The 26730-nt window shown below is 48.6% G+C and overlaps 1 protein-coding gene across 5 annotated transcripts in view; it reads left to right on the forward strand.

Annotated features, from left to right (window-relative positions):
- Positions 1 to 653: 653 nt before the first annotated feature.
- Positions 654 to 26730, forward strand: part of Ap2a2 (adaptor related protein complex 2 subunit alpha 2) — a 65015-nt gene continuing 38938 nt past the window's right edge. For 4 of the 5 annotated variants that reach the window (XM_078045279.1, XM_078045281.1, XM_078045280.1 and 1 more), the window contains exons 1-2: positions 654 to 900; positions 20348 to 20416. In XM_078045279.1, the coding sequence (XP_077901405.1) occupies positions 834 to 900; positions 20348 to 20416 (136 nt within the window). In that variant the 5' untranslated portion in view covers positions 654 to 833. Of the gene's footprint in view, positions 901 to 20347; positions 20417 to 26730 lie in introns of those variants that run through there. The other variant, XM_078045283.1, reaches the window with a different exon arrangement.

A 26730-nucleotide genomic window follows, 5' to 3' on the forward strand; every position in this document is an offset into this window, starting at 1 on the left:
AGGGAAACTCCTGAGGAGGGAGCTTTCTCTCCAAACCATCTGGCTTCATAGAGGAGCAATCGGCAGGGCCACCTGCTCTCCAGAGTCCCTGGGGTTCGGTGCCGAGCCAAGGCCCAACCAAGCAGGGCTTCTGCACAGCGGGTCCACAGGGGCCATCAAGGCAACAGTGGCAAAAAACCTAACTGGTCCCCGAGGGTCTGGCCTCAGGACAGCGGCCACAGTGCGGGAATGCAGTCTCTTCTCAAGCCTCAGTTTCCCCATTTGAAGGGAAGACGGTACGTGGAGCAGCGCATCCTTAGCCCCGCTCTCCGCAGCCTGACCAGCTCCAGGCGGTCCCGCGGCAGGTGTCGCTGGCGCCCCCAGTTGGGTGTTCCCAGCACTGTCCACGTTGGTGCGGCAGCGCGGCGCGCGCAACACTCGTCTGCACTCGGGGCGCGACCTAGGGCGGCTGGTTAACGCCCCAGGCGGGCCCGCCTCCTCCTGGATCCCCGCGGGAGCCATCACCAGCGGCGGCCAAGATAACCAGCGGCGGCCGCACCCCGCGCGCCGGCTCCCGCGTGCTCGACCCCGCGTCGCGGACACGCGCACGCCACCTCCTCAGCGGCGCCGCCGTCCGTCGCCGCGCGCGTGCGTGCCGGCGCGTGCGTCGTGCGTGCGCGTGCGCGCCCTGAGAGCGGCGCTCGGGTCCCGAGGCGGCTGAGGCGAGGCGGCTCCGCGCTCCTGCGCTCCTTGGCGTCCGCGGCCCTCGGCGGCCTTGGCGTGACTGCAGCCCGCCCGTCCGCGCGCCCCGCTCCTCCTGGGCCCGCCGCCCAGGCCGCTGCCGGGGCCCGAAGATGCCGGCCGTGTCCAAGGGGGACGGGATGCGGGGCCTGGCGGTCTTCATCTCGGACATCCGCAACTGTGAGTGTCCGGCGGGCCTGGGGGGCGCGGGCCGGGGGCAGAGCTGGCGGCGGGGCCCGGGGTGCGAGTGTGGGGCGGCGGCGGGCCGGCGTGCCGGAGGGGGTCTGCGGGTGCAGATCTGGCGGTGGGACGGAGGTCTGTCTGGTCGGGGTGCGGGAGCGGGGTCGAGGTGGCGATTGGGGCGAGGGTCTGAGGACCTGGCGGTGGGGAGGGTGCAGGTGCCAGGCTTGGGTTGAGAGGCCGGGGATTGCCAGGTGGGGGTTCAGACCGAGGCTCGGTGTGGGGACCGGGATGCGGGGCCGGGATCTGGGGGTGGGCGGTATTGCCGAGGGGCTTCCGGCCCAGACGCCCCTCCCCAGCATGATGTCATCTCGGCCTTTCTAGTAACGGAGCGCGTAACCCAGCCTTTTTCAAAGGAGCGTGCATTTTCGCTCCGCCAGAGTCCAGAGACCGCGCGTTCAAGCAGACGGCCTGTGACCCGGTTCTGGCGGCCTTTTGCCTGCTGATTAGATCTCACCCGCTGCGATTAAAGTGACTCATTCCCCCAGGGGACCCGCAGCGACCGGGTGTGGATGCTCTGAGCTAAGCTTCCATGGTCTCCAGGCACAGGCCCTCTCCAAATGTCCCTGGTGGAAAAAAGCCACCCAAAATGAAATGCGTCAGGAAGGCAGGGCCTGCTAAAGAGTGGGCTCAGTTATTCGCTTTTATCTTTTAATATTTATTTTTTAGTTGTAGTTGGACACAATACCTTTATTTATTTATTTTTATGTGGTGCTGAGGATCGAACCCAGGGCCTCACGCATGCTAGGCGATCACTCTACCTACCACTGAGATGAGCCACAAACTCAGCCCCAGTTGTTCGTTTTTTCTTGTTATCCAGCAAAAAGTAATTCTTCTTTTTTTTTTTTTGGTCAAGGATTGAACCCAGGAGTGCTTAACCACTGAGCCATATCCCAGCCATTTTTTTATTTATTTTGAGACAGGGTCTTGTTAAATTGCTCAGAGCCTGGCTGAGTTGCTGAGGCTGGCTTTGAACTTGGGATCCTCCTGCATCAGCCTCCCCAGTGTTGGGATTACAAGCCTGTGCCACCACACGTGGTGGTTCCTTGATTTTTATTACCTTAGGTTAATGAGTATTTTGAGACATTTTGTGACATTACCTACTGCTAAGTGCTGATGTGCTGATCCTTCCCTGTCAACATCACCTCCTTGGAGCAGAGCCTCAAGGCCAGTCTGGGTGTACCAGGCTTCTCTGGAAGGGTAGAGGATGTTGGTCCCTTCCTTCCTCTGAAGAAAAATAGGTGCTAGAGCTTCTACAGGTAGGCCACTCTCTTTTTCCTGTTGTTTTTTTTTTTTTGACATGAAATGAAATTTCCAAGACAATGCTTTCGCACTTACGATGCATTTTGTGAAGCTAAGTGTGTTTGCTTGTGAAGGGGACCCCTTGGATGAAGGCTTACTGACCTTAAGTTGGCTGTGATGTCATCCTCCATTTTTGCACTGGGAAGAATATTGAGAGTGAAAACCATTTTCACACAACTTGTCTCACTTTAAACACATGTTCTGTGCATTTGACCAGAAAATGTGCCATATACTGAATATTCAGTAAGTGCTCATTGACTGACTGTAGGACGGGTGTCCCACACCTTATTATAGCTGATAGCTGGGACTGACCTTCCTCAGTTGTGAGGGTCGTTCTGTAGCACTAGATGCCTCAGTAGTACAGTTATAAAATGTCCCCTGACAAGCAGAGTGGCCCTTGGTTTAGAACCACTGATGTGGACCAGTGGGCAAGCCAGTTCTTCTCCTAGATGAGCCATTGGAAGAAGGGGTACCTGGTCCTCCTTCCTCAGAAATACCTTCCCTCCTGGCTCTCAGGTCCCTCTCTCATCTGCTGTGGCATTGCTTTTCTTTGGAGCTGAACCAGATTGTACTAAGCATTGAGGGTCGCATGGAAGGGACAAGTGGAAACTGAGCTGTCTCCATCTGTGGGCACTTCTGATTGGTAGTCCATTCCTCTTGGCACAGGCAGCAATGGTCCTGTCTGGGACTCTGTACTCTTCACTGTAAGCTCCATGAGTGGGGATTCTATGTCTTGCTCACCACATCATTCCTCCTAACCCCATGCCTCTCAGTGTCAGGCACATGGTGTGTGACCAGTGAAGGCATTGACCAGGAGCCAGCCAGAGAAGACTCACAGATACAGGAGAAATGAGAGGGCTGAGTGAGCTCGAGCCAGGCAGGGCCAGCGCGGTCTGAACTTTACCCTTGTGCTGCAGGGAGATGGTCACTGCTTCTCTTCCTGGCCTGGCTCTGGTTTGTGTGCTTATTGAGAGAGTGACAGGAGTACCCAAGCTCTGTGAAGAGGGTGCTCTGCTGGGAGCCACCAGTGACTGAACTGATGTCAAGGCATGAGTTTTGAGTGGAAGTGTGATTGAAATCTATTTCAACTCTAAATTGGCAGCTCCCTTTACTTTTCTACCAACTTGCTTAAGTTTTCCCATGGAAGGTTGTACTAAGCATTGAGGGTAGCGTGGAAGGGACAAGTGGAAACTGAGCTGTCTCCATCTGTGGGCACTTCTGGTTGGTAGTCCATTCCTCTTGGCACAGGCAGCAATGAATATGCTTCAGGATGTGAAGAGGTGCTCCCTGGCACATTGTGCCATTCAAAGCTGTAGCTCTTATGGTTCAGGTGGCAAACTAATTTAGTGTCTTGTGAAATAGCCTTGATCCTTCCTGATTTACTTTAAGCAGGGCTAAGGACTTTGCTAATGTGAGTTCAGTGTGTGGGAGTTAATAAATAAACTTTGTGTTACTAAGAAAATTCTAATTCTGGGGCTGGGCCTGTAGTTCAGTGGTAGAGCGCTTGCCTCACATGTGTGAGGCACTGGGTTCAATCCTCAGCACCACATTAAAAAAAAAAATAAATAAAGATACTGGTCCATCTATAACTAAAAAAACTATTTAAAAAATTCTAGTTATTTTATTTAATTTGATATATATATATATATATATATATATATATATGTATGGTCTTTTTTTTTTTTTTTTTGGGGTATTGAGGATTGCACTTAGGGGCACCTGACCACTATGCCACATCCCAGCCCTATTTTTTATTTTATTTAGAGACAGGGTCTTAGTTGCTTAGTACCTTGCTTTTGCTGAGGCTGGCTTTGAAGTCATGATCCTCCTGCCTCAGCCTCCCAAGCCACTGGGATTATAGGTGTGCACCACTGCATCTGGCTTAAATAATTTCTTACTTTGAAACACTTAAGGTTAATGGGAAGCTGAAGCGAAAGACAGGGAGATCTCTGGCTTCCTTCATCCATATTTCCTGATGTGCGTATCTTGCATAATGATGGCATTTTCAACACAGGGAGCTGATGTGGTGTAGACCACTGGGCTGTTTAGGCCTTGCTAGTTTTAGGTGAACTAGAGTGTGTGTGTGTATGGTCTGCAGTTTTAGTATATGTAGTGTTGTGGGACTCCTGCCTGAGTGGAGATGCAGACCATGCCGGCATCACAAAGCATCCTGTGCAGCTCTGACAGCCGCCCTATTGCCCAGCCCTGGCAGTCGTTCATCTGCTTTGCTCTGATTTTCTGGTTTTAAGGATGTCCTGTAGTGTGGGACCTTTCACATTGCCTGGCTTTTTCCACTCAGCACTGTTCCTGAGATTAGTCAAGCTGTTGGGTTGGTGGCACTTATTTGAGCAAAGGGTCCCAAGGGAACAAAAGAGCTGCTGACACTGGGAAAATAGCCATTACTCACTATTCAGTTGTTCTGGAACTTTTGTTTGCTTTTACACAAATGGTATCTGTGAAGGAGAGTCATATATAACTTATATCAGTTTTTTTGGGCGGGGGGGCATCACCAGGAATGGAACCCAGGGCCTCCTACATGCTAGGCAAGTGTTAAACACTGAGCTACCTCCTCAGCCCTAATCTGTTTTTTTGGTTTTTTTTTTTGGGTGGGGGTACCAGGGTTTGAACCCAGGGTGTTCAACTACTGAACCATATCCCTAGGGCTTGCTTATTTATTTATTTATTTATTTATCTATTTATTTTAAGAGAGAGAGAATATTTTAATATTGATTTTTTTTTTTTAGTTTTCGGCAGACACAACATCTTTGTTTGTATGTGGTGCTGAGGATCGAACTTGCATGCCAGGCGAGCGCGCTACCTCTTGAACCACATCCCCAGCCCTATTTATTTATTTATTTATTTATTTATTTATTTATTTATTTAAAGACAGGGTCTTGTTAAGTTGCTGAAGTCGATTTTGAATTCACTATTCTCTTGTCTTAGCCTCTTTTTTTTTTTAAAGAGAGAGAGAAATTTTAAATATTTATTTTTTAGTTTTCGACAGACACATCTTTGTTTGTATGTGGTGCTGAGGATCGAACCTGGGCTGTGCGATGCTGCTTGAGCCACATCCCCAGCCCCCCCCCCCCTTTTTTTATGTGGTGCTGTGGATTGAACCCAGGACCTTGTGCATGCAAGGCAAGCACTCTACCAACTGAGCTATATCCCCAACCCCTATCTTAGCCTCTTGAACTGCTAGAATTACAGGTGTGTGCCACTACACCTGGCTCCTGCTTTGCATTTTTATCTGTCCTGGCCTAGCTATATGTTGTTACATATTCTCTTATGATGCTGGGCAGTGGCAGCGAGGAGCAGCCTGCATCCCTGAGGTCACCTGGGCAAATGGCTGGGACAGCACAGTGAACAGTGTGCTGCTTGGCTAAGCTGTGATGGTGTAGGTGAGTTGTGTTTCCTGCATTTCTATCTACAGTATCTTAATCTTTTTTTTTAATATTTATTTTTTAGTTTTAGGTGGACATAGTATCTTTATTTTATTCTTTTTTTGGTATTGGCGATTGAACTCAGGGGTATTTGACCACTGAGCCACATCCCCAGCCCTATTGCGTGTTTTTATTTAGAGACAGGCACTAAGGGTCTCATTGCGTTGCGTAGTGCCTTGCAGTTGCTGAGGCTGGCTCTGAACTCTTTTTTTTAAAAAATTTTTTAATATTCATTTTTCAGTTTTCAGCGGACACAACATCTTTATTTGTATGTGGTGCTGAGGATCGAACCCGGGCCGCACGCACGCCAGGCGAGCGCACTACCACTTGAGCCACATCCACAGCCTCTGGCTCTGAACTCTTGATTCTCCTGTCTCAGCCTCTCAAGCTGCTGGGATTACAGGCCTGCACCACAGCGCCCAGCTCTTTAATTTATTTTTATGTGGTGCTGAGGATTGAACCCAGTGTGTCATGCGTGCTAGGTGAGCACTATCACTGAGCCACAACTCCAACCCCCAGTGTCTTAATCTTACAGTGATGTAGGAGCATCCACATGTAACACCACTGAGCATGCCAAGCTCTGAGAGCTGACTGCAAGGGAGCAAATAGGTCCTTTGTGCACCAGGCATGTCCCAGGCAGGAAGTGGCAAACATGGCTACTTATTCCTGTGTTTGTGGGGCTGGGACTCTGGGGAATGGAGCTGCTTCTATTGTTTTTGGGGGCATTTTGCCTAGCCCTCCAGGCACTGGAGTGCAGGAGGCGGGAGGAGAGGTGGAACAGGTTGGGGGAGCAGTTTCCCTTGTCCCTGAGAAAGGGCTGAGCTGTGCTAAGGGTGTAGAATCCCCAAATAGGGTGACTGCCAGTGCCCTACTGTTTGTGCTGCATTCTCTTTCTAGCTTTCGAAATCACACATCCCTTTGAAGTGTACTTTAGCATATCTAAAGTTTAAAAAAAGTCTGTTCATAAAATTCCAGTTGTTATTAGTTATAAGTTGGGCGTGGAGAAAAGAAACATAAAAGTTCAAATTCTGTTTAAACTTTGGTGTAAAACTTACATGTGAAATTGGCATTTGATTTTCATGCATAATGGTAAAGACAGAATGAGACTTTGTCAGTTTGTTGTTGAAATATTAAGAGAACCTTCAAAGTTAAATGTCTGTTTTGTGTTTGGGCGTGTTGGCACATGCCTGTAATCACAGTTGCTTGAGAGGCTGAGGCAAGAGGATCGCAAGTTCGAAACCAGCCTCAGCAGCTTAGTGAGGCTCTTAGCAATTTAGCAAGACCCTGTCTCAAAAATTAAAAAAATAAGAAGGGCCAGGGGTGGGCTGGGGTTATGGCTCAGCAGTAGAGCGCTTGTCTGGCTTGTATGAGGCCATGGGTTGAATCCCTGTACCACTTTGAACAAATAAATAAAATAAAGGCCCATCGACAACTGGAAAAAAAAAAAGGGGGAGGGGGTAGGAATGTGGCTTAGTGTTTAAGTGCCCCTGGGTTCACTGTCCAGTATCAAAGAAAAACAACCCAAGCCATTTTGACTTTCTTGACTGTGCATTTAAGAACTGCTGACTATTTTAAAGGAACTCTTTTCTTGCATTTATATTTTTTGCATCTTCTGCATAATTCATATTCCTTAGAAACTGATCTAGGAAGTGTGTGCCACAGGGAGAGGAAGGGTGAGGGGGGAAGTGGCTGCTGCCGCAGGCTCTGTGCCTGCCAGGGTGGGGCTGCAGTTTTTTTTTGTGACAGGTTGACTGACCCAGGGATTGCATGTTCCCGACTCAGGACTTCACTTCTCTGTCCTCTCAGAATGGCTTTTACTCTGTTGCTTTTGCCACAGTATTTGTCAGGGTCTTGTAGTCTGAGTTCTTGGAAAGGCTGTCTTTGTAGGATTAAATGGCATTTCCTTGGCTCTTAAAAAAATTAGATGAGTCAGTCCAGAGGGGAAGATTAGAGTCAGTGTAGCAAATGACATTTTGGGGAGATTTTTCAGTGATGTGAATATGGTTAGAATACATGATGTGAGCTCCTGCATGGTGTGGGGGGGTGAATCCCTCTGACCCTCACCTGTTCTGTAGGTTCTTGAGCATTGGGCCATCCTCCCTGAGCTCAATTTTCAGATTTTATAAGTTTCAAAAAAACCAAGCCTTTTTTTTTTGATACCAGGGATTGAACCCAGGGGTGCTTAACCACTGAGCCACATCCCAGCCCTTTTAATTTTTCTAATATTTTATTTATTTAATTTTTTAGTTGGACACAACACCTTTATTTCACTTATTTATTTTTATGTGGTGCTGAGGATCAAACCCAAGGTCTCTCACATGGGAGGCAAGCGCTCTACCGCTGAGCCACATCCCAACCCCAGTCCTCTCTTTTTATTTTTTATTTTGAGATAGGGTCTCACTAAGTTGCTGAGGGTGGCTTTTAACCTGTAATCCTCCTGCCCCAGACTCCCAAGTCCATGGGATTATAGGCATGTGCCACCATACCCAGCTACCAAGTCATTTTGTAAGTCTATAGTAAATGGGTTAGTCAAAAATGCTGTATCCAGAGCCAGGTGCAATAGTGTACACTTGTAATCCTAGTGACTTGGGAGACTGAGTCAGGAGGATTGAAAGTTTAAGGTCCATGTCAGCAATTTAGTGAGACCCTAAGCACCCCCACCAAAGGGGGGAAAATGGTCCTGTCCGTGCAGTAGGCAGGCTAGATGGGGGCCCCAGCTGTGTGGGTGCTTAGGAGCCTGGAGGTTCTCCTTTTAAATTCTGTCCTAGTTTTTGCAGCAGGCAGGTGTGAGGTGTGGGGTGTGCTGGTTTTCTCTGGAGTCTGGAACCAGTTTGACCTCGTGATGTAGATTAGGGAGGGTTGAGCTGGTCCCACTCTGAAGTGCCTGCAGCATGCTGAGGTGGAGGCAGCTGGCTGCCCCAGGAGCTCTCAGCCCAGCCTGAAGCTGGGTTCCTGGCATCACTGGTGCTTGAGCACCTCCTGTGTTCAGGACTGCCTGCTCAGGGAGTCAAAGGACATAGGATGGACAAGGTGGGCCTTTGCTTGGGAGGTAGGGTCGTCCTAAGGGAAGGCAGAAGGAAATAGTAGAGGCATGCAGGATGCTTGTGCATCCACAAAAGACTAATTCCAAGTTGAATTTGGAAGACTTCCTGTTTGTATGTGGCCTTGTTGAGCAAGCAGAACTGTTAAAGCCCCTACTCCCAGCATGACAAAAGAATGTAGAACAAATGAGATTGCCCCCTAAGGTCAGTCTGGAGTCTGGAGCCTGGCCTGAGGTGAGCTACATCAGGGTTTGGTGTGGAAGCTGCTTGTCGGGAGCTACCAAGTTGGATGGCTTCTGTTGGCTTCTGGTGATGTGTGGAGTAAGTTCAATGACTTTTTTCCAGTGAAGAAATAGATTGAATGGGCTGCGGTTGTGGTTCAGTGGTAGCGCACTTGCCTGGTATGTGTGAGGTGCTGGGTTCCATCCTCAGCATCACATAAAAATAAATAAATAAAATGAAGGTATGCGGGGGAAAAAAAGTAAAGTATCTAACCTCCAATTGAATGACACCCAAAAAACAAATGCATGTTTTTGCTAGGCCTTTTGAAGCCTCAGCTTTAGGTTGTAAAGCCCTTCACTGGTCCTGGGAGCACTAATCTTCTCAGCTTCCCTGACCATGTGGGAAGGCTGAAATACCCTGACAAGCAGTGCTGGATGTATAGTGTGCTGAGAAAATATTAGTGTAGTGGGCTTGAGTGGGTGTGTCCCCCCCAGTCAAGGTGGAGCTAATACTGTGATAAGGTAGCTTTGTGCTGGAGATGGTGGAAAGGATTGGCCCAGATGCATAGAGTACATAACATGGACCAGGCCATTGCCCTACTGTGAAGTGGTGCCCTGAGACTGGAGTGGGAAGTCCAAGAAGAGAGGGTCAGTGAGACCACAATGGCTTAGAATTACAGGCATGCACATCTGCAGCACCGGGGAGCGAACCTGAGCTGCTCTACTACTAACCTATACCATCAGCCCTTTTTATTTTTTATTTTGAGACAAGGTCTTGCTAAGTTATTGAGGCTGGCTTTGAACTTGCCATCCTCCTGCTCAGCCTCCTGAGCTGCTAGGATGACAGGTTGTCCTACCCTGCCCTGCTCCTGCTGTTTCTCTAACATCACTTCCTGCCAATCTTCAGGCTTTTCACTTCAGCATGGTGGAAGAGAGGAGTGAGACCAGGCCCACAACCACTGAGCAGGGAAGCAGGGTCTGAAAGACTTCTGTGGGTCCACCACTGGGAGGAGCACAGGGTGCAGGATCTGCTGGTGGTGGTCGGTGCTGCAGGATTTTTAGAGTGGCATTGATGTGCCCACAGCTGCCCTGTGCGCAGATGTGGGCTGCCCTTCCGCGGGCCAGGCAGCTCTCCTAGCAGTCTTTCTGCAGGATGTGTGACTGACCATGGTTTGGGCTGGGGTCAGATTCTGTTGTATTGCTTTCCTTCTGACTCTTGTGATTGTGAGTGGCGGCTGCAGCCCTGTGAATGCCTGAAGCCTTTGCTTTTTTTTTTTGTACTGGGGGATGGTACATGGGGTATTCTACCACTGAGCTGCACTCCCAGCTTTTTTTTTTTTTTTTTTAAGACAGAGAGTACTTTTTAATATTTATTTTTTTAGTTTTCGGTGGACACAATATCTTTATTTTTTTATTTTTATGTGGTGCTGAGAATCGAACCCAGCGCCCCGCGCATGCCAGGTGAGCACCCTACCGCTTGAGCCACATCCCCAGCCCTGCACCCCCAGATTTTCATTTTTTTAAAAAATATTTATCTTTTAGGTGTAGATGGGCACAACACAATGCCTTTATTTTTATGTGGTGCTTAAGATTGAACCTAGGTCCCGCCTGTGCTAGGCGAGCGCTCTACCGCTGAGCCACAATCTCAGCCCTAAATTTTTTATTTTGAGACAGGGTCTTGCTAAGTTGATTAGGGCTTCACTTAGTTGCTGAGTTTAGCCTTGAACTTGTAATTCTCCTGTATCTGCCTCCCTAGTCCCCTGGGTGACAGGGTGTGGTGACTGGACTCAGCTGAGACTTCACTTTTTTTTTTTTTTTTTTGGTGCTGGGGATTTAATCCAGGGCCTAGTGCATGTGAGGCAAGCACTCTACCAACTGAGCTATCCCCAGCCTGAGACATCACTTTTGATGGAGTATAAACCCGGTGAGAATTAAAGTGGTTTCATACCTACCCCTTTCCTTGTACTCAAGTGCTCCCCATTTACCTTTCTTCCCATCTACCCCAGGTTTACTGTCTGTCTGCAAGATGGCTCAAGAGCATAGAGGCTAGCCAGGGGCAGGGGCACACGCCTGTTATCCCAGTGTCTTGGGAGGCAGGAGGAGTACAAGTTTGAGTCCAGTTTAGGCAAATTAGTCTCAAAAAACAAAAAGGCCTGGGGGTGCAGCTCAGTGGTAGAACACCCTGTGTTCCATCCCCAGGACCACAACAAAAACACCCCTCTAGGCCGGATTGCCACTGGAGTGCTGGGGTTGGTTTTGATTGGGGTTCCCTTCTTACTGTGACATCCCTTCTTACTGTGACATCCTTTCCGATGGCCAGTACAGTGTGTTGGATTACTTAGTTTGTCAAGCACTCTGAGCTCTGGGTGGGGCCTCTGGACTCGGGTTTTACTTCCTTCTTTTGAAGTAGTTGATATAGCAAGTTTCTGTTACAGCTTGAGTAGCATCAAAAGAAAAGCACCAGAATGATTGTAAATTTTTTTTAACCTTTCTTTATTTTTATATGGTGCTTAGGATCAAATCCAGTGCTTCACATATACTAGACAAGTGCTATACCACTGAGCTACAACCCCATTCTGGAATGTCTTTTTAAATGGCCAGTAGAAAACACACATGAGCACTTCTAAACACTTTTGGAGTGCATTTACTGCTATTGAGAATACGCATCTGGGGCTGGGGAAATAGCTCAGTTGGTAGAGTGCTTGCCTCACATGCACAAAGCCCTGGATTCAAACCCCAGCACGACACACAGAATACGCTTTTTTTTTTTTTTTGGGTCATGTATAGCACCACTAGTCCTGAACCTTACTTTGAACCCCATTGTGCCAACAAGAGTTTAAAAAATCTCTGTGATCTGGAGAAGCTGGTTGGTTGTACCTGGGGCCACTTTAGAAGGGGTGTGTCCATCTACAGGTAATAGTTTGGAAGTCATTCTTTCTGATAGACTCCTCATGATTATTACTTTTACTTGTATTTTATGTTCAGTTAATTCTCTGAACTTTTGTTGTCTTATTAAGTACAGCTTGAATCATCCTTGTGCAGAGTGGCATCTAGCTCTCCCTAGAGCTGAGGGTGTGTTGGAGGAGGATGCTCTGTGTGAAGGGCCAAGTACTTCAGTCCCTGTGGCTCCGTCTCTGAGATGGCTCTCCCTGAGTGGGAGTGTGGATTTCCATTGTGGGTGCTGGGTTCTTTCAAGTGCTAATGCCCACTTGATGTGCATTCTTTAATGTGCATTTGCTGTGGATTTATTTGATAATCAGAGAAACAGATCCTCGTGTTGCATTCTTGTATTCCTATAATTTTGATGCAATCCCAAGAGTGACAGGTATTTTTCCCAAGAGTGACAGGTATTTTAAAGTCATTTCAAATTTTCTTTAACTTTCTAGATTCTACTTTCTGACATAAAATTGTTAAGATTCATTCATCTGTTAAGCAGATCTACTGAGGATGTGCCAGGCATTATTTTTGGCCATGGGGATTTGGTGGTCAATCAAATGCACAAAACCCCTTTATTTTTAGAACTGAAATTCTTATATATAGATAGGAATCTGTCCATCTCTGTTCATATGTTTATCATGGAGAGGATGGAGTAAGGATAGGAGCAGTGGGTGTGGCTTTCACAGAGGGAGGCCACAAGGTGGGCACCAGTTTCCTAGGCTTGGGGCAGCTGGCTGGCCTGGTGTGGCTCATGGTGTTCCTTGGAGGGCTGAGTGCATCTTGCTTGTAATAAGATTGTCCTGGCTTCTGTGAAGCCAAGCAGCGGGGCCAAGGTTGAAGCGGGCAGACAGTGTGGGTATGGGTGTTAGTATGTCTGCTAAAGTCACCTTTGGGAAACAAGGTGGGCTAGGAGGTGGTTGAGCCATTACCATGCTCCTGCCTTTCACAGTGGAGGACGCAGCAGTGACTCTCTGGAACATCCCTTGATCTTAGAATTCCTAGCCTCCATGATGGTCTGAATAAACCTCTGTCCTTTGTCAGTTGCTGGTCAGTGGTCCTGTCACAGCGACTGCCCATGGACCGCCTTGCCGCTACCCAGGGTTCGGGGTGGGGTGGGGGTAGTCAGGGCCCTGTGTCCAGGTGCATCAGGTGCTTTCCTCAGTAGCCCTGGAGGCTGCTGCATTGTCCTCCTTGCGCATATAGGGGGTGTCATCCTTCCTGGCTGCTTTTAGTATTCTGCTACTGGTTTTATTTACTTTGATTCATAGTGCACTGTTAATTTTCTTCACGTTTCTTGTGCTTGGGATTTGAGCTTCTGAGACCAGTGGGCTCATAGTCTTGCTAGGCTGTATTCTGTTCCTATAACAAATGTTAGCTAATCAGTTTACAAAGAGAAAACGTTTATTTTGGCTCACAGTTTCAGAGGTTTTGGCTTAGGGTCTGTTGGTCCTATTGCTTGTGGGCCTGTGTGATGTAGATGTGGGTACATGTGACAGAGCAGAACTGCTCAACTGGGCGCAGAAGGAAAAAAGAGAAAGAGGAAGAGATCAGGGTCCCACAGTCAACTTGCAGACCATGCCCTAATAACCTAAAGATCTCATTCTAGGCCCACCTCAAAGGTTCTTTCTGTTCACAGCCTGATGATAGAACCAAGCTAGAACTGAGCCTTCAGCACATGGGGCTTTGGGGACAGTCCATATCCAAGTAGTTTTCCATATCCAGGTATTTTTTTCTGTACCCTTCCCTCCTTTGGTACTCCTGTGGCCCATTGCCAGCTGCTGATGTCACTGCGTGCTTCACCATGGCTAGCCACCTGCACTGACTTCAGGTTCACTCCTGGGGTGCCTGCTGTGCTCTCCACCTGCTCTGGTCTCATCTGGCGCATTTTATCCATGACATGGGATCTCTTGCTTTGCAGAGTGCCTTGGTGTCCTCACCTCCATGTCATCCTCTGCCATTGCTGCTGTGTCCCTGTGGATGGAGTCCTTGCTCATATCATGCTTTCTGGACACACGTGTCAGATCTCCGAGCAGCGGTTGATCTGGTGGACTTCCCCTGTGGCCTTTCCAGTCTTAGCCCATGACAATTGCTCTGCTGGATGGAGACATTGCAGTGTGGGGGCAGTGGGCAGTGGGGGCATCAGGAGTCAGGACTCAGGACCTGCCTTGGAGCATGGGCACTGTGTCCTGAGCATGCAGCCTCCAGGAACTGTGTGTGCATGCCCATCTCACCATTTCCCTTCCAGCTGGGAGTTCTCAGACCTGCAGACCTACCCTTAACCTCTGATCAGTGTTGGCTGGCTGCTGGTGTTGGGAGGCTGCAGACAGGAGACTTGACCCAGTTGGAGACCAGAGAGTCTCCTAGCTAGTTGAAGGGACAAAGGGGATACAGGTAGAGGCTGTGGACGCTTGAGGGGGCACTCTGGGTCATGTCTTCGAACTTGCTCCAGGGGAGGGGTGTGGAAGGGTATGCTTAGAAGAGTTGGGCTCTCTGTAGGGAAGGGATGGAGGGCCCAGCTGGAGGCAGGGATGGCCAGTGTGTCTGCTAGGCCTGAGAGTGGGAGTGTAAAATAAGGCCCACATCTGGGGTGGTCTGACTTTAGGCCCCCATGGAGCAGAGGCCAGACATAGGAAGAGGGGAGTGTCAACAAGAGTGAGACCTTGGCCTGAGGTCAGATGCTTCTCTGTGAAGCCTGGCGTTTTGTAGGGAGAGCAACAGTCTAGGACTATGGTCTGGGCGCTGGCAATGTTTATTGCTTCTGGGATATGGTTCTTTCTGGCCCCTGGTGGACAGGTCCAGGAAGGGCACTTCTTATGGCACTGTGAGGATGTCCAGGCCTCCAGGGCTCCCTGACCTCTGAGGGCAGCGAGCCTCCTCTCTTCCCACAAGCAGTCACTTGAGCGCCGGGGTGGCCCCTTGCCCATCCCAGTGTGCACTCTGAGTGCATCATTGAGTGCTGAGTACAGCCCCCGCCTGCTCCTGCTGGCCTCTAAGCACTTCTGGTGCCCTGTACCCTCACTTGGATGCTGAGGCTGCCTGTGGCTCTTCACATGGCTAGGACTTTGGGAGCAGCTTCTTTGGGGCTCTGTGGAGTGTGTCTGTGGTACTCTTGCCTAAAGCCCAGATGTGGAACAAGACAGTCCTTGTTCTACATCTGTCTTGCTTGAGTTTCTACGTGTATCACACCCATGCTGGTGTGAAATTCTGTTGTGTGTCCTGGGAACTCAGCAGAGTACATTTACCAGCCTGTGGCCATTAGGCGTGGACATAGTTGAGTGGTGGATGCCCCCCTCCCCTGAGGGACAGGCTCCTGGGCAGGACTGCAGTGCCCACGCGAAGTGGCTCACTCCTGTGTGAACACTCTGCTCTTCCCCAGCCGTCCAAAGGACTTTCCCATTTTGTTTAAGTTGTTTTACCAGAATATGTGCTGACTTGTGTTCACAGCTGATGCTCCCAGGCTGTGGTCAGTTTAAAACCGTGTGTCCTGTATGGCCAGCTGTGGCCGTCTCCCTGGGACTCCTGCTGTCCCTGTGCATTCTTTGGCATCTGCTGCTTTCCCTTAGTCTCCTCTCTTTTCTCTTTTTGTCTTCTGTTTCTCTTGAGGGCTTTTTGTTTTTGGTACTGGATACTGAACCCAGGGGCACTTAGCCCCTGAGCCACATCCTCAACCCTTTTTATTTTTTAGTTAGAAACAGGGTCTTGCTAAGTTGCTTAGGGCCTTGCTAAATTGCTGAGGCTGGCCTTTGAACTCACTATCCTCCTGCCTCAGCCTCCTCAGTGGTTGGGATTACAGGAGTGTGCCACTGTGCCTGGCCTTAATGGGTCTTTTAAAGTGTCTATAAAGCATATGTTTCTGAAGGCTTTTTGGCTTATTTTGAAGAGGCTCCTATTTTGGCCTGTTCTGTGGGGTTCTCTGGGGAGCTTCATGGTCTGTAGGGTTGCCGTTCTGTCCTTGTTCTTGCTTTTTTTTTTTTTTTTTGTTTGTACCAGGGATTGAACATAGGTTGCTTAACTGCTGAGCCTCATCTCCAGCCCTTTTTGTATTTTTTTTTTTTTTTAAAGACGAGGTCTTGCTGAGTAACTTAGGTCTTTGCTTATTAAAAATTTTTATGTATATTTTTTAGTTGTAGATGAACACAATACCTTTATTTTATTTGTTTTATATGTAGTGCTGGGGATTGAACCCAGTGCCTCACACATGGTAGGCAAGTGCTCTACCACTGAGCCACAATCCTGGCCCGGGCCCTGCTAATTTGCCAAGACTGGCTTTAAACTTGTGATCCTCTTGCTTCAGCCTCCTGAGCGACTGGGGTTATAGGTGCACGCTACCACGCCTGGTTGTTCTTGCTTTTTGTACAACCCTCTTTGTGTGGAATCAGACCTTGGTACTTTCCTACTGCTTATTTGTTTTTGTGGTGCTGGAGAGGGAACCCAGGGCCTTGCTTGTGTCAGACAGTATTAGATCAGGATGCAAGAAAAGACCACTGACTCCAATTAAAATCAAATTAAAGCAAGCTTATTATTTCGACCGTCCAGGCTGCCTCTCTCAACAAAAACTGCGGGAACAAGACAGCACTGCAGCTTTCTTGCAGCCCAGCTTTATAACCCAGAAAGTTACACATGGGGAGGGGGGTGTTAGAGATAACAAAACTCTGACGAGCATAACACAAAGGCTGGTTTACATTTTTGCTGGCCCTGACATCAGAATTTATGAAGGTCATTAGAGCCTCAGAGGGTTGTTATCTGGCCAGGGAAGGCCAAGATTTATGAGGTGTCACTAAAGTTTCAGAGAGGGCTGCTATCTGGTCAGAGAGAGCCAGGCATGGGTGAGTTTAAGGCACGGGCAGGCATTCCAAGCAGGTTCAGAATTTGCAGTAATTTATAATAAAGCCGAAATTAGCTTTTCATGGCTTTGTGGCGAGATGGTTCCCAATTTTAATAGGGAATCAGGCTGGGTCTATCCATAGGTGCTCTTACACCGAGCCACACCCCATCCCCTATGATTGCTTATTTGTATGTGAAATTATCTTTCCTGAATTGCCAGAGGGGCATGGTCCTGAGTGGCTTGTCTACCCCAGAGCTCTCTCTGCGTTCTTTTTGTTGGCTGCTTTTGGGGTCTCTGTCCCTGTCAGCCTGTGTTTGCTGCACCACTGCTTTCCCTAGATTTGTTCCTGTCCAGCTCAGGGTGGACACCAGTCCTGTGGTCTCTGCTCTGTGGAGGCCTAGGGTCACTCCAGCTGCCATCCTCATATTGCTCCCAACCCTCTGTGGGACATCTGCATCTGCAGGAGTGCTCCTGGCTCAGTCCTGGCATATACCCTCTTCTTTTCTTCCATCTCTTGCTCAGACAAGAGGTCTTTTGGCTTTTGGTAGTTTCCTGGTGGGGGAACTGTGGCTCAGAGAGGTCACAGAGTCCTCAGAAGCAGCTCTTGGAGTCCAAGCTGGGAATCACTAAACGCCCTCTGTTGTCACTGAACTGCTTCTCTCAGGGAAGTAGGTGTGTGTGCATGTGCACACATTTGTTGTACAGGCACACATATGTGTCTGTATATGTGTGTACATGTGTATTGCGTGTGTTTGCATGTGTGTTTGCATGTGTGTGTGCATTTGTGCCTGTGCATGTATATGCACATGTGTGTATATGTGTGTGCGTGTCTGTATGCATATGTGCATGTGTGCATGGATCTGCTTGTGTAGGTGTACGTCTATGCACACATGCATGTTTGCACGTCTGCATGAGTATGTATATACGTGCAGGAGTGTATAAGTGTCTGTGTGTATGCACATGTCCATATGCGTGTGTGTGCATGTATTGTGAACTGACTGTACTATAGTGTCTTGCCTTTGTTTATGTTCCTTGACAGAGCACAGCTTTATTTCTGTCTCTCTTGTATCTTTTAGTTTTTTTTTTGTGATTCATCTATCTTGGCTAAGACTGTAGCTTCCCTCTGAAAGCTGTGTCAGCTCCCTGTCGTTTCCTCTGCCATAGCTCTCTTGTTTGCACTGTCTACTTCAGATCAGAGCTCTGGTTCTGGATGGCAAGTCTTCCTGGAGCATGGGTAGCAGATAGTGCCATCCATGGCAGAAAGCAGAGCAAGTCCCTTTTGGAGATAGATTAACATAGTTGTGTGTATACAATATGCAGGCACACACAGATGTATACCCAAGACACATGAGGCTCCCATGTGACACTTGGAGCATGCTCAGTCCATGCTGTGTACAGTTGCCTGTGGTCTCTGGGTGTGTAGCAGAAGCTTTCATGGCTCTTTCAGCCAAATCCAAAAAATATTTTCTACATTAGCAAAGGTAGGGCTTTAAGAAAAAATGTCAGAAAAATAATTTGCCCTTAGTCTGCCATGCCAGGCAGCTCACCCAGCACTGGTGCTAGCACTATGTTGGCTGCTCTGTGTCCTGGTGGAGCCTTCAGCTGCTCAGCTGAGACACACAAGCTCTGGCCCTGAGACTTAGGGCCCATCCAGGGTGTCCTCTGCCTAGCTGCACCAGAACCTGCTCCCTGTTTGACTCCTTGTGCACCTGGAGAGCTTGCTCGTGTAGGATTGGCTCCAGAAGTGCTACTTTTTTTTTTCTTTTTCTTTTTTACATACTAGGAATTGAACTCAGGGGCACTTAACCACTGTTAGAAATACTGAGGTACTTCAAGAAATCAAACACATGCTCAAAAGTGGTTTGGCAAGGCAAACAATTTACTTCTGGCACCAAGGGTTGCTACTGAACCTGGCTAGCAAGTGTGCGTGGGCAGACAGTCTGCCTTTATGTGTCTAACTCAATGCAGAACTGCCTTCACTCTGATTAGAGGAACTTGGAGTTATAATCTATGTGATTGGCTAATTTTAGAATTAGGGTGGACAAAAGGGAAGCTCTACAGTTGGATCCAGTTAAGGCTGAATACTAGATTTTGAAAATGAACCACTACACTTTCTGTTTGTCACACCACTGAGCTACATCCCCATCCCTTTTTATTTTTTGAGACAGGGTCTCACTAAGTTGCTTAGGACCTCACCTAAATTGCTGAGGCTGCCCTTGAACTTGCAATCCTCCTGTCTCAGCCTCCTGAGTTGTTGGAATTACAGGTGTGGGCCACTGTATCTTGCTTCACTGATGCCTTCTGAGGGCAATTTATAGTTAAATAGACTTGTTTTTACATAAAAGCTTGTTTGTCCAATATGGTAAGGTGTGTGGCCCCTGAAGATTCAACTGCATGGTCTGGGCCTCGGTGTTCCCCTCATTCCTGAGAGTTAAAGAGTTAAATGACAGGTAGTAATAGGTGTAGTTGCCACACTTAACAATTCCAGCAACTTTGGAGGCTGAGGCTGGAAGATCACAAGTTCAAGGCCAGTCTGGGCAACTTAGTGAGAGCCTGCTTCCTAAGCTAGTAAACACACACACAAACAGGGACAACAGGTGGTGCTGTCTTTCTGTGCAGCACAGGCCTGCACATGGATGCGTGTGGAAGGATGGCCACTTTAGCAGCTGATGTAGCATGTAGCAAAAGCTTACTTGTCCCATGGTTACTGTTCCTGTCTCTTTTGTATGATGGGCAGCTCCCAAATTCCATTGGATATTATGAAAGTGGGCTTATCAGGTTTTGTTTTTTGATGAGTTTCATTCTTAATTTGGACAATTGGAAACCTATGGTAGTTAAACTATACTTTTATAACTTCTGTCTGTAGAAATCAGTTTCAGGAGTGAACTGTTTATTAGCTGATAAATAACTAAATGTGGCTGGGTGCAGTGATGCATGCCTGTGGGAGGCTGAAGCAGGGGGATCCCAAATTTGAGACCAGCCTGGGCAACTTAGCGAGACCCTGTCTCAAAATAAAAAAGGCTGGAGGGGCTGGAGTTGTGGCTCAGTGGCAGAGTGCTTGCCTCGCACATGTGAGGCACTGGGTTCAATCCTCAGCACTACATAAAAATGAATAAACAAAATAAAGATATTGCATCCGTCTATAACTAAAAATATTATGAAAAAAAAAGGCTGGAGATGTAGCTCAGTTGTAGAGCACCCCTAGCGTCATTCTCTAGTACCAAAAAGATCAGAAACTGAACTGATTGTGGGAAATGTTCAGCGGTTGTTCCGAGTGCCTTCAGTCCTGTAACTGGACACAACACAGGATGAAAACACGGCTGTGCTGCCCACCCGGTGAGGCCCTGCTTCCCCGCAGCCATTGGGTTTTGGTCCTGCTGCCCCTGCCCCTGCCCCTGCCCGGCCTTGGCTGGCCCTGTCAGAGAGTGGGGGCCTGGGCTCTGCCGCTGGCCTGCGGTGGGAGGCAGCCAGCTTCTTCCCGTGGTATCTTCCTGGCTTCTGGCAGCTCCAGGGCCTGTTCCTGCTGGCAGCCCCAGTGCCTTTGATTCTCAGTGAGGTTCTTACAGGGAATGCTGTTTCTTAGAAGTCAGTTAAAGGATGCCTTTGTGTTCTTTTTTATAGGCAAAAGTAAAGAAGCAGAAATAAAGAGGATAAACAAGGAGCTGGCAAATATTAGATCAAAATTTAAAGGTAAGTGTTGAACCTTTTCCAGGACATACTCCCTTGTAGACGTTTACATAGTAAGGACCTAATCTTTTTTTTTTTATTTTTTCAAACCTTGAGGATTGAATCAAGGGTGCTTTAATTATTGAACTACATCATACATCACTAACCCCCCCCATTTTTTTAAAAAAATTTTTCCTCCTGCCTCAGCCTCCTGAGTAGCATAGGTTACAGACACGTGCCATGATGCCCATCGAACTCAATCTTTTAATGTCTTTTATTTTCCACTCTAAGCCAAAGTTGATTCTGGGTCAGTACAGTGACTGTTGCAGTCAGCCAGAAGAAGACAATGCTGTGAAGTCAAGTCATGTCTACTTTCTAGTGGGAACAGCATGTGTCGAATCGTTTGGTGGCCTGGGCCTTCCTGGTGTGGGTCTTTTCTTTCCTTGGAATGACACTGACCTAGTATCCCATGTGTGCTGCTTGGCACCGTGCTGGGCCGTGTCAGCTGCGCCCTGAGTCGAGGGCTCTGTGTGTGGAGATGTAAGGGACGCTTGGCACATCCTGAGCTGAAGTGTTCCTGCTGCATCTTGGTGCCGGCAGGGTGGCGCCAACCCTCTCAGGTGGCTACCTGTTAGCCAGGCGTCTAGTGCCTGAGAATTGCACAGTATAAATTTGGCTTTCAGTCCATAGGGCATTTGTGAAAGCCCAGCTAATCCCCGAAGCTGTAGCTTTTTGGTTGATTTTCACAGGTTTGAGACCTGGCTCATGTCTCTGAGCACACATGTTAGCCGCAAAAGTGGCTGCAGTTGCCCAGAAGCAACAAGTGGAGGGGCTGGGGCTGGACCGTGAGAGCTGCAAGGGCTGCAGGACTCCTGGGATGCCTTAGGACAGGTGGTTTATGGGGCCTCGGGAATGGGTCTCCTGTATGGGCAGTTGATGGAGACGTGTGATGTTGCAGTCATTAGAATTGGTGTATTTGCTGTTGAGCTTTGGGAAGGTATTAGGTTTTCACATTTTTTTTTTTTTTTTTAAAGAGAGAGTGAGAGAGAGAGGGGGACAGAGAGAGAGAGAGAGAATTTTAACATTTATTTATTTTCTTAGTTCTCGGCGGACACAACATCTTTTTTTGTTGGTATGTGGTGCTGCTGAGGATCGAACCTGGGCCGCACGCATGCTAGGTGAGCATGCTACCGCTTGAGCCACATCCCCAGCCCCAGGTTTTCACATTTTAAAACCAGGCCCAGGATTCTCTAGAAGGCCTGTGAAACTTCTGAAGTTGGATGAGCATGACTTATTCATGTATACCTTTGAGGGTCTGTAACTCTGTCTCCTTGTCCTGAGAGGGAAGGTCATGTGACCACTCTGGCTACCCTTGCTTCTGCTCATATGCTGCCTCTAGGGTGCTATCTCCCTTTCACATCTCATTCCACATTTCTTTTGTGGAATGGAGAAGCTAGTTGTCCATGTTGGGTTCTCAGGATGCAGACCTGCGGTGGGGTTGCACTGCCAGGGATTTACTGGAGAGGAATACCAGGGTAGGAAGCCAGGCTTGAGGGTGACCAGGTGTGTGGCTCATAGGTGCCAGAGCCAGGGCAGAAACTGCAGACCCTGACTGCACAGCCATCTCCACTTTGTATGGGCACATGTCTGAGCCTAGTGTGGGTTGTTTCACAGGCAAGCACCAAGCACATGGTGACCGCTGTGTTGTTCTGAAGGTTCAGGGCTATCTGGGTGGTGTAGGTGAGATTCTATAAGAGGTTTTGGAGTTACAGTCCCATTTGTCGACAGTTAGCTCCTTGAGACCGAGGACTATCTATTCAGCTCACTCACTGTGTAAGTGCTCTGGGACCCAGGGGACTTCACGGCTGTGTCAAGCTAAGCCGTCCTGGCTGGGAGGGACAAAACTCTTATGTACTGGCCAGTTGGCATCTCTGAGCATGCATCTGCCTTGGACAGGAGCATCAGTTTTCACAAAAGATCTGTGTTCATCCTTGGGGAGGTGTAGCCTGCGTGTCCCTTCCTGTCAGGGTGGCCTACTGACTTTATCTGCACTGCCTGAAGGGCTCTCAGTGCTGGTCATTTTATAGGTCTGAGTTTTCTAGTGGCCTCATTGAAGAAAATCAAAAGAAGCAGATGAAATTAGCCTGAAGAATGTGATTTATTGAAAATAAATTAGAGTATAAACAGCAAAAAAAAGTAGGAAAAATAGAAGTCATGCAGTGAATTAGTAAGACAATCATGCTGTTTTTCCAAATTAAAAACAAACACAAACAAACAAACAAACAAACCATGTTTTATTTAGCCCTGGCCCTGACTGCACAGCCGTCTCCACTTTGTATGGGCACATATCTGAGCCTAGTGTGGATTGTTTGACAACCCAGGACACTTGAAATACCATTGCACCATGTAATGAGAGAAATTATGAAGGTGTTTCACACTTTTCCCCAGCAACTCTGTGAAGCCCCATGTGGATAGCCACATTTCCGTGCTTGTGGCACAAGTGGTTGGGGCCCCTGTTCTGGACACTGCAGACTGAGGCCAGTCTTCTACGGAAACAGTTTGGAAAAGCAGACTCTGTATTTCAAGAAATCCTAAGGCATTAAACAGAAGTCAGGGACCCTCACAAGGGGGGACAGCAGCTGTGCCCCAAAGTTCACTGACCCCAGAGAAACTGCCACCACACAGAACCAGCTCTGGTGACTGCTCACCTGGAGTAGCATTTACCTTCAGGTTGATCTTGCCCTGGGAGACAGATGCTTTGGAGGTCACCAGGTGGGAGTTGCTGCCGCTGCTTGCAGTGCAGGCCAGGGAGGCGGTGGACTCCAGTGGGCTTGACAGCTTCTCATGCAGAGAATGATCTGGTGAAGGTGTCCGACCTGGTCTAGGGGACCTAAAGCCCCGCCCACCTCAAGCTGCAGTTGCCTTTGGCCAATCTGGCCTTTCCCAGGCCCACGCTGGATGCCTCATGGCTTGAGCTCCTCTTGGTCTCACACCTTGAACCTAGGTCAAGGCGAGGAGTAGCAGTCCTCTCTGCAGGAAGGCACATCGCCATGAGAACACCCCGTGGGGTGGGGTCAGAGACGTGGTGCTCCGTGAGAAATGCTGTGAGCAGGCACCTGCGCTGCACTGCATGGGAATGCAGCCAGAGGGTGTTCAATTGAGGCTTGTCACTGTCTTAGGAAGTACAAGGCACATGGGAAACTCAGCAAGTGAAAAGTGACAGCAAATCTTGAAATAAGACCTGATGAATATTCTAGAATTGAAACTCGCTGTAACCAAAATGAAGGACTCAGTGGACAGAACTGGCAACTGACGCAGCTGAAGAGAGAGCTGGTGCTGTGGGAGTAGATCAGAAGGCTGTCTGGGCAGATGGAGAGGGAGCCAGCGGCTGGCTAGCAGAGCCTGTGGGAAGTGCAGGGCTGAGAACTGGTAAGAGTTCACAAAACAAACAGCATAAATAAAAGGACACATGCAACTGGACCATGAGTGTGCTGAGGGGAGAGCCAAGATAGGGCCTTGGAAGGGGTGCAGGGCTGTCCCCACAGGAGCAGCACCTGTGCCTGGCAGCTGGCCTCCAGCAGTAAAGATCAGGCAGGAGATATCAGTGACCATCCCCAGGTGCCAAGGAGGTGGTAGCCAGATCCAGAGGCCACCTCTGCTAAGGTGACTTGCTGAGGGTGAAGCTCATGAAGACTTTTCAAGGCAAACAGAATTTCCCAGCAGAAGGCCTGTGTGAAGGGAAGTTGTTCAGCATCATGAGCATGAAAAAGGAAGCTGAGGATGCTCAGGTGAATAGTGGTCCCTGTGTGGTGATGTTCTGTGGAGCTTGAAATACATGTGGCTGTATGACACCTGGTGGCATGAGAAACACACCTTGTCCAAACCCAAAGGATGGGCCAAGGTACAGCTGTTCAGAGGTGAGCTCGGGATAGTCTTGGGAGAGCAGGTGTCTGCGGAGCAGGCCCATACAGCAGCACAGCCAGCATCATCCCCCAGGAGCAAGGTCCCTCCCCTGGCTCCTCATTGGCTTGGTTCTCTGGGGTGCACAGGCTTAGGTTTTAGTGTCTCCTATTGTGCTATTCAAAGAAATAAACCCTAGGTTGTCCTTACCTCCCTTTGTTTACTTGTGGTGGGAAAGTCCCCTGGGTTGAGTGCCTTTTGGCACATACACAGTTTATCTCTGTTGGTCAGGTTAGGCCCCTTCTGTGTCTCACCTCCTGTCTGTCAAGGGACTGTGAATTCTTAACCACTGAGCCACATTCCCGGCCCTTTTTATTTTTTTGATACAGGGTATTGCCAAGGTGCTTAGGGACTCACTAAATTGCTGAGGCTGGCCTTGGACTTGAGATCCTCCTGCCTAGCTTCTCAAGCTGCTGGGATTACAGGTGTGTGCCACCATGCCTGACTGGGGCTATGAGTTTTTACACTCTGGTATTACCTGCTTATAACTTTCCACTCTGCTCTCCCCTCCAGCCGCCTTTCTTATATCTCAATTTTAAACTAAAGGCTAAATACCTTGTTCTGAAAATGGACTACTGGACTTTCTGTTTCTCATAATAACACACAGACTAAAGGAGGATAACACTTGAGTAGTCCCCTGGTCAGTAGAGAACTAAATCTGTAATCTTGAGGTTTGCTATCCAGAAAGCCACGTGTGCCGTGGTACCTGCCGGTAGCCTCAGCCCTTGGGAGGACGAGGCAGAAAGATCCCTTGAGTCTAGCAATCAGACACCAGCCTGGGCAACATAGTCCCCCAACCCCAAAACAGAAGCAATCCCAGACAGCCTGTGCTGGGATGGGCCACAGGTGGGTGATATTGTCACGTTAATTTCATAATCAACTTTTTATGGTAAAAGTACTTCATTATTATTTTTTGCTTAAAAGACTCTTAATTTGATTTTTCATTCTATTAAAGATGACAGATTGTCTAATGGTACTTTATTACTGTACTTAAAATTTTTAAAAATTGTGATACGATTCATATAATTTAAAATTTACCATTTAGGGCTGAGGATGGCACAGGTGTTAGGTTCCAGCCCTTGCACTGCAGGTAGAAGAAAGCCTTGATCCCCTCTGGCCGGCTGCTCTTCTGTGTGGCCTTCACCAGCCTGTCTCTAGGCCTTTCCATCTTGCCGAGCCCTGGCACCCGTCATCTTCCTGCCTCTAGGATTTTATTATATTTTTACTTTTACTTTTAATTTTTTTTTTTTTTTTTTTTGTGGTGCTGGGGATTGAACCCAGGGCCTTGTGCATGCAAGGCAAGAACTCTACCAACTGAGCTATATCCCAGTCCCTGCCTCTAGGATTTTGATGCCTGGGGACTTCATGAGTGGATCACACAGAATTTTTGTCCTTGCATTTCCAGCTCTTTCATTTAATATTCTGCCTTGAAGTTACTCCATGCCTTAGTGTAGGCAGGGCTTCCCTTTTAGGCTGGACAGTGCTTCACTGAGTGCACAGCACACACCACCCCATGCCCACCCACTCTCCTGCAGATGGGGGCGGGGCAGGCAGTCAGGCTTCTACCTCTTGGCCATTAGGAGTGATGCTGCTGTGCACATGACTGAGTGAGGGTCTGGGACCCTGCTTTTAGTTCTTTGGGGCCTGTGCCCTGTGGTGGCTTTCTATTTGTTATAGTTTGGGTGTGAGGTGTCTTCCAGAAGCTCATGTGTGAGACAGTGCAAGAAGATTCAGAGGAGAAACAATTGGGTTATGAGAGTCTTAACCCAATCAGTGAATTAATTCCCTGACAGGGATTAACTGAGTGGAGCTGAGGTGGGTGAGGCTGGAGGAGGTGGGATTGGGATGGGGCTTTGGGGATATATTGGTATCTGGCGTATGGACTGTGTCTGTTTAATGATTACTATGATGGGAGCTGGTTCCTTCTGCCATACTTCCTTACCATGATGTTCAGCCTCACCTCGAGCCTTGAGAAATGGAGCCAGCCTTCTGTGGACTAAGACCTTTAAAACTGTGAGCCCCTGAATAAACCTTTTCTCTGCAGTTGTGCTGGTTGGGTCCTTGAATCACAGCAGTCAAAAAGCCGACTGAAACACAATTGCTGCTTCAGGGTGCCTGAGAAAGACAGCTTGAAGGGCAGGAGATCGGTTGTGGCTCGCGGTCTCCCAAGGTTTCAGTCCAGGGTGAGCTGGCCCCCGTTGCTTGACCTCAGGTGAGGCAGAATGTCAAGGCAGGAGTGTGCTACAGAGGAGGCTACTCACCCCATGTCTGCTGGGGCCCAGAGGGCAGGAGGAAGGGCCCGGGAGAAGGCACATCTTTCAGACTTGAACCTGTGGGTTGGCCTGCCTTAGCCAGCCAGGCCCCACCAACATTACCAC

The sequence above is a fragment of the Ictidomys tridecemlineatus genome, chromosome 4 (genome assembly GCF_052094955.1).
Source record: "Ictidomys tridecemlineatus isolate mIctTri1 chromosome 4, mIctTri1.hap1, whole genome shotgun sequence".
In the NCBI taxonomy this organism is placed as follows: Eukaryota; Metazoa; Chordata; class Mammalia; order Rodentia; family Sciuridae; genus Ictidomys; species Ictidomys tridecemlineatus.